Genomic DNA, 19,830 nt, shown 5'->3' on the forward strand with positions numbered 1-19,830 from the left:
GGAACAAAGTAAAACTTGGAGAGGCGTGGGTTCCGTACAGATCCTTGATCCATGATGCCTGACTCCTTACGTCATCAAATCCAAATTTTACTCAAAGACTCATTACCAGTTTTCTCCGCGAAATTTTTATTTCTCCCGGGACTCGGTCTGCACATAGACATCGAGACAAAGATGGCCTTACTTTGCCTGGGAATCAGGCGTTTGAAGTGCGCCAGTATTAGTAGATTCTTGAGTAGTAGTTCAACAGAAAGCAGCTCCTTCTTCAAGCTTGACGTAGACCAGAAATCACAGGTAATAAATATAGTAACACGCTAAATGTATTACATGACATTTTGCGATTGCGTTTATCCATGGTCCTAAGGTATTATGAAAATACCGTTGGGAGGGTAATTATGATACCGTTTTAGATAATTCAAGTTGATACGAACAAACAGTGTCGAACTTTTCAAGAAGTTAAATTGGCTCCCACTTCACCTTGAAGTGAAAGTAATATGCATACAAGTGTACAACCGTGTCAACGGACCGAACTCTTAATACGTAACTCGGACATTAATGAAAGCGAAGAATGATCATCGCAGTTAATTTTCCAATTTAAGCAATTGGAAAGAAGAAGCCTGGAAAAAATCAGGGCTTCAACGGGATTCGAACCCGTGACCTCCGCGATACCGGTGCGATGCTCTACCAACTGAGCTATGAAGCCACACATTGGGAGCGAGGTCAATTAGTTGAGTTCATATCTTCCCGTGAGGAGTGAAATGATGTGAAGTTTATATGAAATAATTCATATATGAACTGCGGTTGTAGATGAAAGTGAAGAATGATCATCGCAGTTAATTTTCCAATTTAAGCAATTGGAAAGAAGAAGCCTGAATAAAATCAGGGCTTCAACGGGATTCGAACCCGTGACCTCCGCGATACCGGTGCGATGCTCTACCAACTGAGCTATGAAGCCACACATTGGAAGCGAGGTCAATTAGTTGAGTTCATATCTTCCCGTGAGGAGTGAAATGATGTGAAGTTTATATGAAATAATTCATATATGAACTGCGGTTGTAGTTATATAAACTTCACATCATTTCACTCCTCACGGGAAGATATGAATTCAACTAATTGACCTCGCTCCCAATGTGTGGCTTCATAGCTCAGTTGGTAGAGCATCGCACCGGTATCGCGGAGGTCACGGGTTCGAATCCCGTTGAAGCCCTGATTTTTTTCAGGCTTCTTCTTTCCAATTGCTTAAATTGGAAAATTAACTGCGATGATCATTCTTCACTTTCATCTACAACCGCAGTTCATATATGAATTATTTCATATAAACTTCACATCGGACATTAATGATCGAAATAGTCGTCATGGTTTTACAAACTTGGCCTGTCCTCGTTTTAAACGAGAATCCGAGGGGTGCGATCATTTCGCGTGAGAACAGCAACACTTTGGAACTCCATTCCCAATTTCTTAAAGAAACGCGCAAGTGTACGTAGTTTTCAATACACAATAATTATTAAGAGGGCCACAAGTTTATAAGTAGTGGAACTATTATGTATTACCCTCTATAAATAAAGATTGTGATTGATTTGCTTTTCGCTAGAGCTAACTGTGGTTATATGTATATAAAATCTATGACTTTTCATCACTTTTGTCTTGCTCTTTCGAGTCGTCACGCAATATTTCCTGCAAACGAAAATTGCGCAACGAGCGAAAGGATGCCTGAGGAAGGAAACCTTAATAAATAGCTTTGGTATTTGGCAGTGTAAAACACAAATTTCCAAGATAAAATTAACAACCTTTGATTTGTTTTTTGACAAATATCCCTCTTTCTAAGGCACAAATACAAAGAGGCTTCCTACCAGCGGACTCAGATTGCGTGACACCCAAAATAATGCCTTCGTATAGTACTGTTAAAATTCTGTATCTACAAAAAGAGTGAAATCCAAGTTAGAAATAACGTCCTGGTCATCCCAAAATACTTGTTTTTAACTCGAATTCAACCGCATTTAACAGAGGTAAATTTATCTCGGCTTTCCCCAGGTGAAAAGGTAAGTCAGGTAAGGCTGATCAAAGTTTATGCAGACACTCTTTGCTTTACATATATGCACCGGAAACGAAACATTCTTTTGCGCGAATGGAAAGACGGTGAGTTGTTCCATTTCATTACCATTGTGGTTTGACGCCCAAGCGTATCCCAAAGGTACTTCCACGGTCACAGTAACAGTTTAAAAATTTTCGCCACTCTGACACGTGAGCTCATGTCGTGGAATTATTGCGTGACTGTTGGTTGGTCTGCCGCGGCTGGAGTTGGCGCGGTGCGACGCGCGCGGGGTAATGAACTCGCGCGACTGGTTTCTATCTTGTGCTCCGCTCACCTCGTTCTGTATCACTACTAGAGCACCAGCTACGCAGGCTACAGCTTAAAGTAACAGCATAGCTAATAACATGACATGACGGTCCCCTTTTCCCAAAACACAGTCATTTATTGCATTCCCAGACAAATATTTGCATTAACCCTCGAAGCTTGGCGCCTCGCCAACGATCAGCCGATAGACATGGAGTTAGTTGTCTGACCAGTCACCGGTGTGCCAAAAAATTAAAAGAAGCAGAAAAGCAGTGGTGATCAAAACTGTCTGAACTCTGACTGCGTTATAGATCGTTTTCACGTGACGTCATCATGTACTAAAATTCTACCAAAGTTCTTATCTTTATCAGGCATAAGAGGCGCTAACTTTATATTTTTTTCAGTGTTATAGCGTCCTTATGACCCACTTATGGCTAGGATTGAATACAAATGAGAGATGCATGGCTCCTTATGATAAAGAACACAAAGTGTCATTGCCACTACTTCATATTTGACAGAATTATGCGTTTTGCTGGCTTTTTACGAATGACGACACTTTCCCTTCGTTTGCAAACCAGCGCATTTGTTGAATTTCAGAGTCAAAAAAGTTACGAAGGCGCTTGTGGAAAACTATATTCATCTTGTGATTTTAACCATTTGAGAAGTTAGAGTAGTAGGAAGAGTGTTTATCTAAATGTTCCTTTGTCCAGTAAATATAATCAGTGGCCTAGGTAACCAAAGTAAGTTACAGATGCTGTATGTAAAGCCCTCAGAAATAACGTTGTATGCGTTTGGTAAAGTTACCTTTTTCCCTCTCCTTTTCTTTTTCTTTTTTTTTTTTTCTAGTACGAGAGAGATGGTTACTTAGCAGTTAAAAACATTTTCAACGAAGACGAAAAGAAGGAACTTATTGAAGCTATGGATGAGCTCATTGAAATGTAAGTATCACGTTAATGTCGGTACTTTGGTGATCCCGCTGGCGGGTTCGCTGGGTGCAATTATGCTGAAACAACTCTTTTCTTAGGAGCACCGGTAAGACAAGCTCAGACAAGTACTTCATATTGGAAGAAAGTAATTCGTCCGCCAAGACGCTATTAAAAAGATCACGTGTTATCTGTCCATCTCTTATACATCCTGTGTGGCACAAAGCTCTACGACATCCGAAGCTTTTGGACATAATTTCACAACTGGTAATTTCTATTTTATCTGTGTTATTTTAATGTTTGTTTTTAATGTTTGGTCTTCTTTGACGAAGGGCACCTCACGCCCAAACTGAATGAATATCATTAAGGTATCATCGGTGGCAGCAGTCTGTTATTCTTACGTCAACATTATTATTCCTCTTCTTTTAAACGTCAGGTTGAAAGCTCTTCTATTCGATATATAATGCAAGAGAAAATACACATGAAGTACCCCGGTGAAGACGGCTCCATGGGAATCAAGTGGCATCAGGACTGGGCATTCCTTCCTCACACAAACGACAGCATTGTTACTGTTGGTTTGGCTGTAGATGATTCTACCAAGGAAAATGGTGAGTAGTAGATGACTTTGATGAAACAAAGGTCTGCTTACTGGCATTTGAGCTCCAACCGCACCTCAATGTGGAGCATGGGAAGCATGTATGGCGCAGTGGTAAGAGCGCTCGCCTCCCACAAATGTGGCCCAGGTTCGATTCCGGCTCGGTGTCATATGTGGGTTGACTTTGTTGTTAGTTCTCGGTTTGCTCCGAGGAGTTTCTCCGGGTTCTCCGATTTTCCTCCCTCCCCAAAAATCATCATCTCCATATTCCAATTCGACCAGGAGACAGAGAGCCCGCATGAAAACCAGCGTAGACTGATGTGGCTTCCTCTCTAATTCAGCAACTGCAACTGCCTCAGGTGTCGTTATGTGACGTCAGTTTGGGTACGTGACAAGCGGTTCTATATAGGGGGAGGTCCTAACTCTCATTTCAGTTCAGTGTGGGAAACTGGTGTCTGATGTGGAATGTCCACGGTCTCGTGGTTGTAGGTACTGCAGTTTCTAGACTGGCCTCAAATAGGTCAGACGAGACCTGAGCCAGCTTCATGCGCTGAATGAAGACAAACAATAGACTGCAAGGCTGATACAACGTGAAAGACATTTCGAGACACCAACATGACAAAAGCCGATAAAGCAGAATCGCAACATTGGACAGCTGTTTCGTCCTCCTTAAACGAGTCCCAAGAAGGACGAAACGGCTGTCCACTGTTACGATCCTGCTCATGTTATGGGTTCTTATCATGTTGGTGTCTCGAAACGTCTTTCACGTAGTATCAGCCTTGCAGTCTATTGTTTGTCTTTATACCTTTTTTTAACTGATCAGATCTCTTGTAGATCTTACGTTGGCAGCGTTTATCGTATGTGATCCCTTGCAGTTTCTGGTTTCTTCTTGCTGAATGAAGACCTTACCATGTGGTTTGAAGCTCCTATCATACTCAACAAGCCTCAGATAGGCCCTTTGCAGCTAAGCCATCACGTGACCTATTTTTCATAATATTATGGGCTGTAACTTAACGCATGCCAGAAAAGGAAAAGGCATGTCGAAAATATCAAAATGGCCAAGTTTGAGGCCCCCATCATGTTAAAGAAGGAGATTTTATGACGGTCCGATTTTTTAAATTTGTTTGGAAAAAGTTGTTGGAGAGCAAGGCCTTGCTCTCCAGCAACATTTTACATACAAATCCTCTAAATTTTCAGACAATTCAAACTGTCGTATAAACTTGCTCTTTAAAGCCAGGGGCCTCAAACTTGGCCATTTCGGTATTTTCGATGCGCTCTTTCCATTTCAGGCATTCCTTAAGTTATAGCCCATAATATAAAAAATTTCCAGGAAAAATTTGGTCACGTGACCCCAGCTGCAAAGGGCCTATTAGTGTCATCAAAAGCTCAAGAAATAACTTCAATAGTGTCAAGAATGTACAATACAGCTTGGTGTTCGTGTTCGGTACACGTAGAATTTAGAAATAAATTACAATACCTTTCGTGTAGGCGGTCCTGTACCAAATCTATCTACTAAGTTTTCGGTTTCTGCCGTTATGCCTTTTAACATTTATTGCAGGTTATGATGCACTCTGGATCTCTTGATCGTTCTCAAGGACTCGCGAAAGTTTTTTCTCGATATGGACTTCCCGCCGGGAAATAACATAGATATCTTTGGTTCACCTTTAGGCTGTCTGCAGGTCGTTCCTGGAACGCACAAGGAGCCAATCCTCTCTCACTTCAGGAATGATTCATTTGTGTCAGAAATCACGGACCCGACCTTTGACCCCAGTAACGCAGTACATGTTGAAGTACCATCCGGGGGCGCCTCGTTCCATCACGTGCGAACTGCGCATGCTTCAGGTCCTAACAACTCGACTCGCTCCAGGCGAGTGTGTTTCACTCAATATTGCGCAACAGACGCCTGGCCTCTCATTGGTGTTGTTGGACCGGAGGGGTATGGGGTGGAGGGCCCCGTGGATTGGGAACGGTTCTGCTCCACGATTGTGCGCGGCTCACCAACTTTCTATCCTCGAATGGTGAATATTCCAATATCGCTTCCTTTCCCATATGACCGCGGATATGATGTTTTTCATGAAGAGAAGGACAAGAAAGGGCAAGACGCGGCGTGAAGCGCGGAAGAATCAAAATACAACTCAGCCCATGAAATTGTGACAATGTTTTAATTTTCAAGTTGATTCGGTTTTATTAATTCTGGGTTAGTTAAATCGATACAATTTATTTGTATCTCCCTGTACTTATACTGAGAAGAGATCTGATCAGACACGTAATTTACTGGAAATATATATCGAGGACGTAAATATATGCAAAATGGAGACTTGTTTTAAAATGAAATTCGAAATGATTATTATTTTTGTCTTGGATCGTCAATATTCAGCATGTTGGTGGTCAGTTGAGTATGTTCAGTGGGTCGGGAGAGGCCTGTTGGGCCTCTTTTTTTTTAAAGCAGAAACGTTCATGGCGTTATCAATGAAAGAAATAAATTAACATCTGTTAATGTAACTTCAGAGATCTACGATGTTGAGATATACAATAGTGAATGAGGGAGATGTTTGGGGAAGTTATATTTAGCAGATATAACGATAAAGAGATATTATGTGTTTATGGGGTGTCTAAAAGCATCTGAATCAACAGGCAAGAAATTTACTTCATTAGATCGAGTCAAATAATAGGAACACACCAACAAGCGCAATTTACCGCGCTCTTATATTCTTTTCAGATTTCAGATTTTCGGATTTTTTTATTAATTGACACTTACCACTCACTCCCCACTTGCCAAACACAGGCCGACTAGAGAAACTGGAACACTGGATGTCCTTGCTTTATGGAACTCAACCGGTGTTCTTTCGAGAACCGTTGAAAAATGTTGTTTGAAACTTGTAGGCAATATCAGTAAGGCAGTAGGGGATAAACTCACCTGGCTTTCTTCAACAAAATCCGTAAAAGATCTTGTATCCGCCACCTTGGAATTTAAAACTTTTTCAGAAAGGCCAAAACAGCTTCGAACTTTATTGGAAAATATCAAGAAAAGAAAATGAAGATATAGAGATAAATGTCACTGAGACATAACTTTGAACTAAAAATATCCCAAATTTGGATTAAGCACCCTTTAGTTACTAATATATAAATACATGGCTACCATAGAAACATCAGTTCATTTCCTGAACAAGGTTAAGGAAATGTCACCAGTTTGAAGACTACAGCTTTAGTAGTGATAAGTGAATAAAGATGATGAATTTCAGTAGTGTTTAAATTGGGAGAGTTTGAAATCAGCGAGACACTAAACAGACCACAGATGGTCAAAACAATGTTGTTTTTCCTGAAGATCATATTTATCCATACACCTTGACCAAAGTTTTTATTAGAAGTGTGTAGGATTGTTTGCGTTACTCACGTGAACCGTAGTTGGTTCGTTTGGGTGGTTTCTAGCGGCAACCAGTGACCAATTACCCTTCGCAACCTTTGGCATCTCCGTTCTAAAATTTGAAATTATTAATAAGCAATGAAGATCACAGTACCAGTTCATGATCAATATCACGCAGCATTCGCTATGTTGTACATCTGGATTACCTCCTTGATATTTTTACCCCTCGTATTTTATCTTCTATTAGCCTCAGGTACTAAAAGTGTTCAACGCAATAACAATTTTCGTTTCGCTCACTTTACTGACCACTTTTTTCACGTGCTTGTTGAACCTGAGTTCAAGTCCATCCTTGTAACTGATCGAAACGTTTGTTTACTTCGCTGCTTAAAAGAACAGCGTTGTTTTTCAACCAACATTGCTGCAAGCCCTGACTTAAACGGCAGCCATATTTGTATGTTGCTGCCTACAGATAAGTACAACGCTTCGAACAGCTTTGGACCAAGTGAACGCTTCCATCATTACAGCCTTAAGGTGTGGTATTAAACTTAGTTTATACCGGGGTATTGATATTAGGTGAATAATTAATTAGCGCATTCACAGATGACAGTGAAGAATTTCGGAGAAACGTGCCAAGTGATATCAGCAGCAAGTAGTTAAGTAATTACGTAGTAGTAGATATAAAGCTGTAAGCATTAACTAGTAGTTCCCAAACGAAGATGGATTAGTTGTATCGTTATTTTGGAATGTATATTAAGAATTTAAACTATTCAAACGGCAGATCGGATGACCAAGAGAATCATATTTTTTACCAACCACGTCAGTCTGGATAAGATACTCTTTGAGTAGATCGCAATCTCAGTGCAGAGAGAATTACTTTTACGACCCAGTGACACCGCCCGTAAACAAAAAGTGGATGAATTTCAATTTCCTTTGTGTAATGACAAACATTTACACTCACACTGTTGCTTTCAATTATTTATCTTTGAATTTGACATCTTTTCAATGCATTTTTTTAAAACTAGAATTGCATCTTTTCGAAAGGTTTTCAAACGTATTCACAATGTTCGCCCAAGGTTTTCGAAAAGTCAAAACTCCACTGAAAAGTTCTGCTCAGAATACAACCCTGAAACTCTTCAATTCATAGTAAAAGAATAAGGAAATGCGGAAATATTTATTGCTATATATATAAAGCGTCACTTCTCTGCTGGAGACTATGTTTATTTTGTTTAATATTTTGCCTTTTAAGGTGATTGCAAAAATAAATCAATAACTAGTAAGGAGATATTTGACGTATGAACAGAATTATTTCATCTCTATATCGTACTTGCCCTAAGTTAAACTCCGAACGAGCAGTTTTTTCACTGAATATATCTAATTGTTTTTCCTTTTCTAACTTCTTACTAGACTCCGTGCTTGTTTGAGCCTTGCCAACATAACAGCACCTGCCATGCATTGTATGAGCAGGGTGATTACTGGTGTGAGTGTCATCCATCTAATGTTGGAAAAAACTGTGGTAGGTAGTTACTTTATTTACTTCTCAAACTCATTAACATTTCATGGCGTGAATAGTAGACTCATGCAAGCAAACTTTTTTGTCCTTAGTTTTAGTTTCGAGAGAAGATACATCAAACACATAAGACAGTGTTTGAACACATTTAAAAATATCCATAACGTCAAGATTTTTATTTAGCATAAGCTTAAGTGAACATTTTTACTAATTTTGTACGCCTGTTTTTACCCATTTTTACCTTTTTTACCTTTTTTACCTTATTTTCGCTGTAGTTTCTTTTACAGGACTTCTTTGATAACAGTATTGAATAGACTGATGGGTCATCCTGTTTAAATCTTCGTTGTTGTTATTATTATTATTATTATCATTATTATTATTATTATTATTATTATTATTATTATTATTATTATTATACCTCACAGTTCGCCATGAAGACTCCGCTACGCGTCGTATTTTCAACTCTGTTCTTGGTGTTTGAAAATGTTTTCTCAAAATCATTGATAATTCATCAACTTAAAACAAAGAAAATCACAACCGTGCAGGAAGTTTGGATGCCCGGTCTAAATAAGCATAGATTTTGACGATTTTTGTTCTCCGTTTACCCCTTAGTTTTTGTTTCGATTGAGGACATATGTCAAACACTAGAGACAGTGTTTCATCGGCTGTCCAAACACCTCGAATTTCGTCAAAAATACTCCGCTGCACGTCGTTTTTCCAACTCTCGTCTCGGTGTTTCGATATTCCGATGAAACACGGTCTTTCGTGTTTGAGACATACTACTCAGGTGCTATGTCGAGACGACATCAGCTCTTATAATCGACAGAGGTCTGTATTTGGTGCTGAAATCTAAATTATAAGGTTACATTTTCGACGGTCTCTCACCAATTGATTAAAACGTCAGCTCATTTGTTTGCCATCAGTAAAGCTTACAGATCTCGCACCTCAGCTATCAGTAAAACGCATCATTTCGCACCTGATAGTTACAATTTTGGCAAATTCTTAGCTATCAGTTAAACCATCCAGCCTTCCTGGGTAGATCCGTGAAAACTTACAAAACTGTGTGTCAAAGAATCCAAGAAGCTCTGATCTATTGTGTGTACACTATTACAGCCATCCTCTGTAGTGGGTTTAGTCTGGCTGATCATTCCGGTTCTAAGTCTGAAAACAATAGTTATAGTGATTCCTACATGTAGTATTTCCATGACGCCTATTAAAGGAAAATTACATACACGTAGGCAGTATATAGCCAAGGGTACGTGATCACTGGTAGAAAACCCTCTCACTTAACCGCGGCAATAAGGCTAGACAATCCATTTGATTCCGTGGTGACGTCACGGGGGGCTAACTACTAAAACCAAAATAATATATATGTGGGAAGGGCAGGGAAGGGACTCAAACCACCCTCCCCCGCCCCCCTCAATCCCTGTACCACGGTGGGGATGTGAGTTTACTTGTACGTCCAACAGTTAATTGAACTGGTGGTCAATTAATGAAGCGTGTTTCAGTAACAGAGTTTCCATTATTGTTTAGAAAGCAATTTATTTTTATTTTATTCTTTTTATTCTCAGAGCTAGAAAAAGAAGTTTGCATGTACGCTAGAGATGATTCTCCTGGCGTGTTCTATATGCGCAAGGCTGGTATAGTCACTGCATTAAAACTGGTACATATTTCCGGTGAGGTGGGATGCGTTTGGAATGGCAGAAGTAAATGGGGTTGCAGCGACCCTAACAATATAGCAACTGTCATCACAGATGGTCAAAACAACGTTGTTTTTCCTGAAGATCATATTTACCCATACACCATTGATGGATTCGGTTCCAACTCCCCTGAGTTGATGTTAAGCTTCTCTATTCCTCTGATGGTGACCGCTGGTCAGGAGTTCAGGGTTTGGTATTCAGAGGATTTGCATAACGCGGACGCTGACAACTATCCAGGACCAACTTGTATGAAAGTTATTCCTTACTTTGGTTAATTTACCTACAGCTACTGTCTGCTGAGTAACTGGAATCTATAGTCACAACTGGTAGGACAAAGAAAAATACTCTGAGTTCATGTAGAGAGTCGAACCCCTGACCTTTCGCGCACTGATCGAGCCAACCTCGTTCCCAGGGTCTCTCGTGCGAGGGAGACCATGGGAACGAGGTTGTGATGGAGCACTTTAATCGCTGAGTTACAGGAGACTCGGGCCGAGCTAGGATGAAATCACAACACTAATCCCAGAGGGACAACAAGCGGGGCCGTTACGTCATATTTAGCTCTTATTAACCGAGCAAGAGGTCTGTACGGGAGAAACTTGACCTCGGTCGTGAGTACAGACCTCACTGCGTTCGGTCTGTACTCACGACCGAGGTCAAGATTCTCCCATACAGACCGACTTAGCTCGGTTAATAAGATGTTTATTATATGGCAAAGAAAAAAACTTTAATTCGTTTAATGTAACTGGTTTGCTGACATTTTGCTTGCAAACGGAGATGAGCTTAACTTTAACCTGCCGAAATTTGCTCGTCCTCTTTACTTTTTTTTTTGTCATCAGGCTTTTTGGCACTCCCATGAATGATTGAGAAGAAAATAAAAGAAAACGGTGAACATTTTTGTATTTGAGTTTGCTGCTTTTTCAACGCAAAATGAAACCGGTCTAGATGCCGGTCTAAATGGGAAAATCTAGACCGCGGTCAATATCAATTTCAGCCAATCAAATTCGTGAATTCGGTAGTTCCCAGTCCTTGTGAGACACAGCCATATAATAAATGTACATATTAACTGATCTAGCTCGTGAGTCAGTGGTTAGAGAGTCGGTTTACGGCACGAAACTAATGGCATTCATTTCAATCACAGTGAGATGTCTGATTGATTGCTTCTAAGATGTCTTGATAACACAAGATAACTAGCAATTTTTTAAAAAAACACAACACATCAAGTTTCCAAAAAGACCTGTTTCGACAGCCTTTACTGTTATCGTTATCACGATTAAGTAGAGAATAGAATAAGAATAACCGTTTAGAATAAACTTGCTCATAAGAAAATAACAACAGTACACCGAAAGAATGTCTAATTTCACGAACTACAACAAGACGTTTAACTAAACTTGTCCACTCAAGTCAACTCATCGTTATTTAGGCAGGGTAGCCCCATCAGCCATAGGCTGGTATCAAAAGGGGCCCTGCGTAAAAGGGCCCCTTTCACGCTTCGGACTAGGCAGGGCCTAGTCCGAAGCTCGACTAGGTCCTGCCTAGTCGAGCTTCGGACCGAGAGGAAAAATGGCGGAGACGCTCAAAACCCGAGTGCGACGAACGTGAGGGAGAAGAGAAAATTCAATCAAACATCACAACATTGGGCATGATTAGCTTATCTCAGCTAGAATCCACCGAACGATTGATAGCCATCAAGAACAAACCACTAACCACCAAGGAAGATGAAGCCTCTCCATCATGTATGGGTTATTGACCACGTTTGTTCTGTCAAGATGGCTGGATATTGACCAATTCTTTTTTGCGTGTTTATAAATCGAGACGGAGTCGGGGTTCATGAACACGCAAAAAAATAACGAGGCAAATATTCAGCCACCTTGGTAGAACAAGCTTGGTTAATTACTCATGATTTCGTGTCAAATGAATCCTCCGTAGGAAAAAAGATGGCGACTGGTACATTTACCCATAGTTCTAAGCGCACGAAAACCTTAACAACGTTCATAAAAACGTACAGAAATGTTATAAAATCTTCAAACTTAGGCTACTCAATGTCCTTAGCACAGCGAAAAATATTATAAAAATTTCACTATCTTTGTGCCTCAAAGGCTGTGTTAGGTTTGCAAGGCATTGTGGTAAAATGTACAGCCGCCATCTTTTTTCCTACGCTGAATTAGTGTGGACAGGCCTAACCTCAGCCCCTTGCTTTCCTTTCAGATAGAACCAAATTTAGTGGGGCTCAGTGATCTGTTGTGAGCATAGCATTTTTACGTGCTAAAGTGGTTTTATGTTGTATGTGAGTAAGGTACGTTATCATGTTAAAGTAGTTATTGTATTTAATGGTAAAGATGTTCTGTGCGTTAAAAAATTACGAAAAAAATGAGTGCTCCATTATAACCCGTCTGTATAGCTTTATTGCACTTATGTAATAATTTTTAACAAAAACTAGGCCATTAGTTTTACGTTTCCATTGATGACCATGCACTTTTCAGGAAATGACTTTCCGAGGTCATGCAACACTCGTATTGGACCGTATTATGAAGCGCGTGTAATAATAGAACCATAATATTGCCAACAAACACTTCTAAACTTACGAATACATACGCACCAGCTCTTACGATTTTATTTGATCTATAAGCTATAACAATTTGTTAACAGTTTAAATTTCAATTAAAAAAATCAGTAAATCATAAGAAAGAGAAGCAATAAACTTGTTGGCTCTTTCCAACCCTGCTTAGTTGCGGACATGGAAGGCTTACTGATTAGTGTCTCGCTGATTTCAAACTCTCCCAATTTAAACACTACTAAAATTCATCATCTTTATTCACTTATTACTACTAAAGCTGTAGTCTTCAAACTGGTGACATTTCCTTAACCTTGTCAAGGAAATGAACTGATGTTTCTATGGTAGCCATGTATTTATATATTAGTAACTAAAGGGTGCTTAATCCAAATTTGGAATACTTTTAGTTCAAAGTCATGTCTTAGTGACATTTATCTCTATATCTTCATTTTCTTTTCTTGATATTTTCCAATAAAGTTCGAAGCTGTTTTGGCCTTTCTGAAAAAGTTTTAAATTCCAAGGTGGCGGATACAAGATCTTTTACGGATTTTGTTGAAGAAAGCCAGGTGAGTTTATCCCCTACTGCCTTACTGATATTGCCTACAAGTTTCAAACAACATTTTTCAACGGTTCTCGAAAGAACACCGGTTGAGTTCCACAAAGCAAGGACATCCAGTGTTCCAGTTTCTCTAGTCGGCCTGTGTTTGGCAAGTGGGGAGTGAAAAGAATATAAGAGCGCGGTAAATTGCGTTTGTTGGTGTGTTCCTATTATTTGACTCGATCCAATGAAGTAAATTTCTTGCCTGTTGATTCAGATGCTTTTAGACACCTCATAAACACATAATATCTCTTTATCGTTATATCTGCTAAATACAACTTCCCCAAACATCTCCCTCATTCACTATTGTATATCTCAACATTGTAGATCTCTGAAGTTACATTAACAGATGTTAATTTATTTCTTTCATTGATAACGCCATGAACGTTTCTGCTTTAAAAAAAAAGAGGCGCAGCAGGCCTCTCCCGACCCACTGAACATACTCAACTGACCACCAACATGCTGAATATTGACGATCCAAGACAAAAATAATAATCATTTCGAATTTCATTTTAAAACAAGTCTCCATTTTGCATATATTTACGTCCTCGATATATATTTCCAGTAAATTACGTGTCTGATCAGATCTCTTCTCAGTATAAGTACAGGGAGATACAAATAAATTGTATCGATTTAACTAACCCAGAATTAATAAAACCGAATCAACTTGAAAATTAAAACATTGTCACGATTTCATGGGCTGAGTTGTATTTTGATTCTTCCGCGCTTCACGCCGCGTCTTGCCCTTTCTTGTCCTTCTCTTCATGAAAAACATCATATCCTCGGTCATATGGGAAAGGAAGCGATATTGGAATATTCACCATTCGAGGATAGAAAGTTGATGAGCCGCGCACAATCGTGGAGCAGAACCGTTCCCAATCCACGGGGCCCTCCACCCCATACCCCTCCGGTCCAACAACACCAATGAGAGGCCAGGCGTCTGTTGCGCAATATTGAGTGAAACACACTCGCCTGGAGCGAGTCGAGTTGTTAGGACCTGGAGCATGCGCAGTTCGCACGTGATGGAATGAAGCGTCCCCGGATGACACTTCAATATGTACTGCGTTACTGGGGTCAAAGGTCGGGTCCGTGATTTCTGACACAAATGAATCATTCCTGAAGTGAGAGAGGATTGGCTCCTTGTGCGTTCCAGGAACGACCTACAGACAGCCTAAGGGTGTTATCAAAGGGGTCCTGCAAGTGAAAATAAGGTAAAAAGGGTAAAAAAGGTAAAAAAAAAGGCAAAAAGGTAAAAATGGGTATAAAAAAGGCGTACAAATTAGTAAAAATGTTCACTTAAGCTTATGCTAAATAAAAATCTTGACGTTATGGATATTTTTAAATGTGTTCAAACACTGTCTTATGTGTTTGATGTATCTTCTCTCGAAAATAAAACTAAGGACAAAAAAGTTTGCTTGCATGAGTCTACTATTCACGCCATGAAATGTTAATGAGTTTGAGAAGTAAATAAAGTAACTACCTACCACAGTTTTTTCCAACATTAGATGGATGACACTCACACCAGTAATCACCCTGCTCATACAATGCATGGCAGGTGCTGTTATGTTGGCAAGGCTCAAACAAGCACGGAGTCTAGTAAGAAGTTAGAAAAGGAAAAACAATTAGATATATTCAGTGAAAAAACTGCTCGTTCGGAGTTTAACTTAGGGCAAGTACGATATAGAGATGAAATAATTCTGTTCATACGTCAAATATCTCCTTACTAGTTATTGATTTATTTTTGCAATCACCTTAAAAGGCAAAATATTAAACAAAATAAACATAGTCTCCAGCAGAGAAGTGACGCTTTATATATATAGCAATAAATATTTCCGCATTTCCTTATTCTTTTACTATGAATTGAAGAGTTTCAGGGTTGTATTCTGAGCAGAACTTTTCAGTGGAGTTTTGACTTTTCGAAAACCTTGGGCGAACATTGTGAATACGTTTGAAAACCTTTCGAAAAGATGCAATTCTAGTTTTAAAAAAATGCATTGAAAAGATGTCAAATTCAAAGATAAATAATTGAAAGCAACAGTGTGAGTGTAAATGTTTGTCATTACACAAAGGAAATTGAAATTCATCCACTTTTTGTTTACGGGCGGTGTCACTGGGTCGTAAAAGTAATTCTCTCTGCACTGAGATTGCGATCTACTCAAAGAGTATCTTATCCAGACTGACGTGGTTGGTAAAAAATATGATTCTCTTGGTCATCCGATCTGCCGTTTGAATAGTTTAAATTCTTAATATACATTCCAAAATAACGATATAACTAATCCATCTTCGTTTGGGAACTACTAGTTAATGCTTACATCTTTATATCTACTACTACGTAATTACTTAACTACTTGCTGCTGATATCACTTGGCACGTTTCTCCGAAATTCTTCACTGTCGTATCTGTGAATGCGCTAATTAATTATTCACCTAATATCAATACCCCGGTATAAACTAAGTTTAACACCACACCTTAAGGCTGTAATGATGGAAGCGTTCACTTGGTCCAAAGCTGTTCGAAGCGTTGTACTTATCTGTAGGCAGCAACATACAAATATGGCTGCCGTTTAAGTCAGGGCTTGCAGCAATGTTGGTTGAAAAACAACGCTGTTCTTTTAAGCAGCGAAGTAAACAAACGTTTCGATCAGTTACAAGGATGGACTTGAACTCAAGTTCAACAAGCACGTGAAAAAAGTGGTCAGTAAAGTGAGCGAAACGAAAATTGTTATTGCGTTGAACACTTTTAGTACCTGAGGCTAATAGAAGATAAAATACGAGGGGTAAAAATATCAAGGAGGTAATCCAGATGTACAACATAGCGAATGCTGCGTGATATTGATCATCAACTGGCACTGTGATCTTCATTGCTTATTAATAACTTCAAATTTTAGAACGGAGATGCCAAAGGTTGCGAAGGGTGATTGGTCACTGGTTGCCGCTAGAAACCACCCAAACGAACCAACTACGGTTCACGTGGGTAACGCAAACAATCCTACACACTTCTAATAAAAAGTTTGGTCAAGGTGTATGGATAAATATGATCTTCAGGAAAAACAACATTGTTTTGACCATCTGTGGTCTGTTTAGTGTCTCGCTGATTTCAAACTCTCCCAATTTAAACACTACTGAAATTCATCATCTTTATTCACTTATTACTACTAAAGCTGTAGTCTTCAAACTGGTGACATTTCCTTAACCTTGTTCTGGAAATGAACTGATGTTTCTATGGTAGCCATGTATTTATATATTAGTAACTAAAGGGTGCTTAATCCAAATTTGGGATATTTTTAGTTCAAAGTTATGTCTTAGTGACATTTATCTCTATATCTTCATTTTCTTTTCTTGATATTTTCCAATAAAGTTCGAAGCTGTTTTGGCCTTTCTGAAAAAGTTTTAAATTCCAAGGTGGCGGATACAAGATCTTTTACGGATTTTGTTGAAGAAAGCCAGGTGAGTTTATCCCCTACTGCCTTACTGATATTGCCTACAAGTTTCAAACAACATTTTTCAACGGTTCTCGAAAGAACACCGGTTGAGTTCCATAAAGCAAGGACATCCAGTGTTCCAGTTTCTCTAGTCGGCCTGTGTTTGGCAAGTGGGGAGTGAATGGTAAGTGTCAATTAATAAAAAAATCCGAAAATCTGAAATCTGAAAAGAATATAAGAGCGCGGTAAATTGCGCTTGTTGGTGTGTTCCTATTATTTGACTCGATCTAATGAAGTAAATTTCTTGCCTGTTGATTCAGATGCTTTTAGACACCCCATAAACACATAATATCTCTTTATCGTTATATCTGCTAAATATAACTTCCCCAAACATCTCCCTCATTCACTATTGTATATCTCAACATCGTAGATCTCTGAAGTTACATTAACAGATGTTAATTTATTTCTTTCATTGATAACGCCATGAACGTTTCTGCTTTAAAAAAAAAGAGGCCCAACAGGCCTCTCCCGACCCACTGAACATACTCAACTGACCACCAACATGCTGAATATTGACGATCCAAGACAAAAATAATAATCATTTCGAATTTCATTTTAAAACAAGTCTCCATTTTGCATATATTTACGTCCTCGATATATATTTCCAGTAAATCACGTGTCTGATCAGATCTCTTCTCAGTATAAGTACAGACAGATACAGGTAAATTATATCGATTTAACTAACCCAGAATTAATAAAACCGAATCAACTTGAAAATTAAAACATTGTCACGATTTCATGGGCTGAGTTGTATTTTGATTCTTCCGCACTTCACGCCGCGTCTTGCTCTTTCTTGTTCTTCTCTTCATGAAAAACATCATATCCGCGGTCATATGGGAAAGGAAGCGATATTGGAATATTCACCATTCGAGGATAGAAAGTTGGTGAGCCGCGCACAATCGTGGAGCAGAACCGTTCCCAATCCACGGGGCCCTCCACCCCATACCCCTCCGGTCCAACAACACCAATGAGAGGCCAGGCGTCTGTTGCGCAATATTGAGTGAAACACACTCGCCTGGAGCGAGTCGAGTTGTTAGGACCTGAAGCATGCGCAGTTCGCATGTGATGGAATGAAGCGTCCCCGGATGACACTTCAATATGTACTGCGTTACTGGGGTCAAAGGTCGGGTCCGTGATTTCTGACACAAATGAATCATTCCTGAAGTGAGAGAGGATTGGCTCCTTGTGCGTTCCAGGAACGACCTACAGACAGCCTAAGGGTGTTATCAAAGGGGTCCTGCAAGTGAAAATAAGGTAAAAAGGGTAAAAAAGGTAAAAAAAAAGGCAAAAAGGTAAAAATGGGTATAAAAAAGGCGTACAAATTAGTAAAAATGTTCACTTAAGCTTATGCTAAATAAAAATCTTGACGTTATGGATATTTTTAAATGTGTTCAAACACTGTCTTATGTGTTTGATGTATCTTCTCTCGAAAATAAAACTAAGGACAAAAAAGTTTGCTTGCATGAGTCTACTATTCACGCCATGAAATGTTAATGAGTTTGAGAAGTAAATAAAGTAACTACCTACCACAGTTTTTTCCAACATAAGATGGATGACACTCACACCAGTAATCACCCTGCTCATACAATGCATGGCAGGTGCTGTTATGTTGGCAAGGCTCAAACAAGCACGGAGTCTAGTAAGAAGTTAGAAAAGGAAAAACAATTAGATATATTCAGTGAAAAAACTGCTCGTTCGGAGTTTAACTTAGGGCAAGTACGATATAGAGATGAAATAATTCTGTTCATACGTCAAATATCTCCTTACTAGTTATTGATTTATTTTTGCAATCACCTTAAAAGGCAAAATATTAAACAAAATAAACATAGTCTCCAGCAGAGAAGTGACGCTTTATATATATAGCAATAAATATTTCCGCATTTCCTTATTCTTTTACTATGAATTGAAGAGTTTCAGGGTTGTATTCTGAGCAGAACTTTTCAGTGGAGTTTTGACTTTTCGAAAACCTTGGGCGAACATTGTGAATACGTTTGAAAACCTTTCGAAAAGATGCAATTCTAGTTTTAAAAAAATGCATTGAAAAGATGTCAAATTCAAAGATAAATAATTGAAAGCAACAGTGTGAGTGTAAATGTTTGTCATTACACAAAGGAAATTGAAATTCTTCACTGTCATCTGTGAATGCGCTAATTAATTATTCACCTAATATCAATACCCCGGTATAAACTAAGTTTAATACCACACCTTAAGGCTGTAATGATGGAAGCGTTCACTTGGTCCAAAGCTGTTCGAAGCGTTGTACTTATCTGTAGGCAGCAACATACAAATATGGCTGCCGTTTAAGTCAGGGCTTGCAGCAATGTTGGTTGAAAAACAACGCTGTTCTTTTAAGCAGCGAAGTAAACAAACGTTTCGATCAGTTACAAGGATGGACTTGAACTCAAGTTCAACAAGCACGTGAAAAAAGTGGTCAGTAAAGTGAGCGAAACGAAAATTGTTATTGCGTTGAACACTTTTAGTACCTGAGGCTAATAGAAGATAAAATACGAGGGGTAAAAATATCAAGGAGGTAATCCAGATGTACAACATAGCGAATGCTGCGTGATATTGATCATGAACTGGCACTGTGATCATCATTGCTTATTAATAACTTCAAATTTTAGAACGGAGATGCCAAAGGTTGCGAAGGGTAATTGGTCACTGGTTGCCGCTAGAAACCACCCAAACGAACCAACTACGGTTCACGTGGGTAACGCAAACAATCCTACACACTTCTAATAAAAACTACGACGCAATTTCTCTGAAATTTCTGAAGTCG

General features: G+C 39.1%; 2 protein-coding genes and 1 long non-coding RNA gene across 3 annotated transcripts; 2 read left to right on the top strand and 1 right to left on the bottom strand.

Annotated features, from left to right (window-relative positions):
- The first annotated feature begins 134 nt into the window (after positions 1-134).
- Positions 135-7,103, top strand: LOC110057790 (uncharacterized). Its single transcript, XM_020764383.2, has 5 exons — positions 135-291; positions 3,179-3,270; positions 3,357-3,522; positions 3,692-3,863; positions 5,519-7,103. Exons 1-5 carry the CDS (start codon positions 172-174, stop codon positions 5,959-5,961), a joined length of 993 nt encoding a protein of 330 aa, XP_020620042.2. The 5' UTR covers positions 135-171; the 3' UTR covers positions 5,962-7,103.
- Positions 7,104-7,352: 249 nt separating this feature from the next.
- On the top strand, positions 7,353-13,072 carry LOC149101568 (uncharacterized). Its single transcript, XM_089275741.1, has 4 exons — positions 7,353-7,745; positions 8,619-8,734; positions 9,728-9,880; positions 10,255-13,072. Exons 1-4 carry the CDS (start codon positions 7,353-7,355, stop codon positions 10,694-10,696), a joined length of 1,104 nt encoding a protein of 367 aa, XP_089131867.1. The 3' UTR covers positions 10,697-13,072.
- A 3,608-nt stretch (positions 13,073-16,680) lies between these two features.
- LOC149101569 (uncharacterized) lies at positions 16,681-19,614 on the bottom strand. The gene is made up of 2 exons (XR_016202863.1): positions 19,257-19,614; positions 16,681-18,687 (listed from the first exon to the last, which is right to left on the bottom strand). It is a non-coding gene; the product is annotated as an uncharacterized LOC149101569 (long non-coding RNA).
- Between the last annotated feature and the right edge of the window lie 216 nt (positions 19,615-19,830).

Source organism: Orbicella faveolata, unplaced genomic scaffold, assembly GCF_042242905.1.
Source record: "Orbicella faveolata isolate gen_17 unplaced genomic scaffold, um_ofav_v1 contig_37, whole genome shotgun sequence".
Classification (NCBI taxonomy): Eukaryota; Metazoa; Cnidaria; class Anthozoa; order Scleractinia; family Merulinidae; genus Orbicella; species Orbicella faveolata.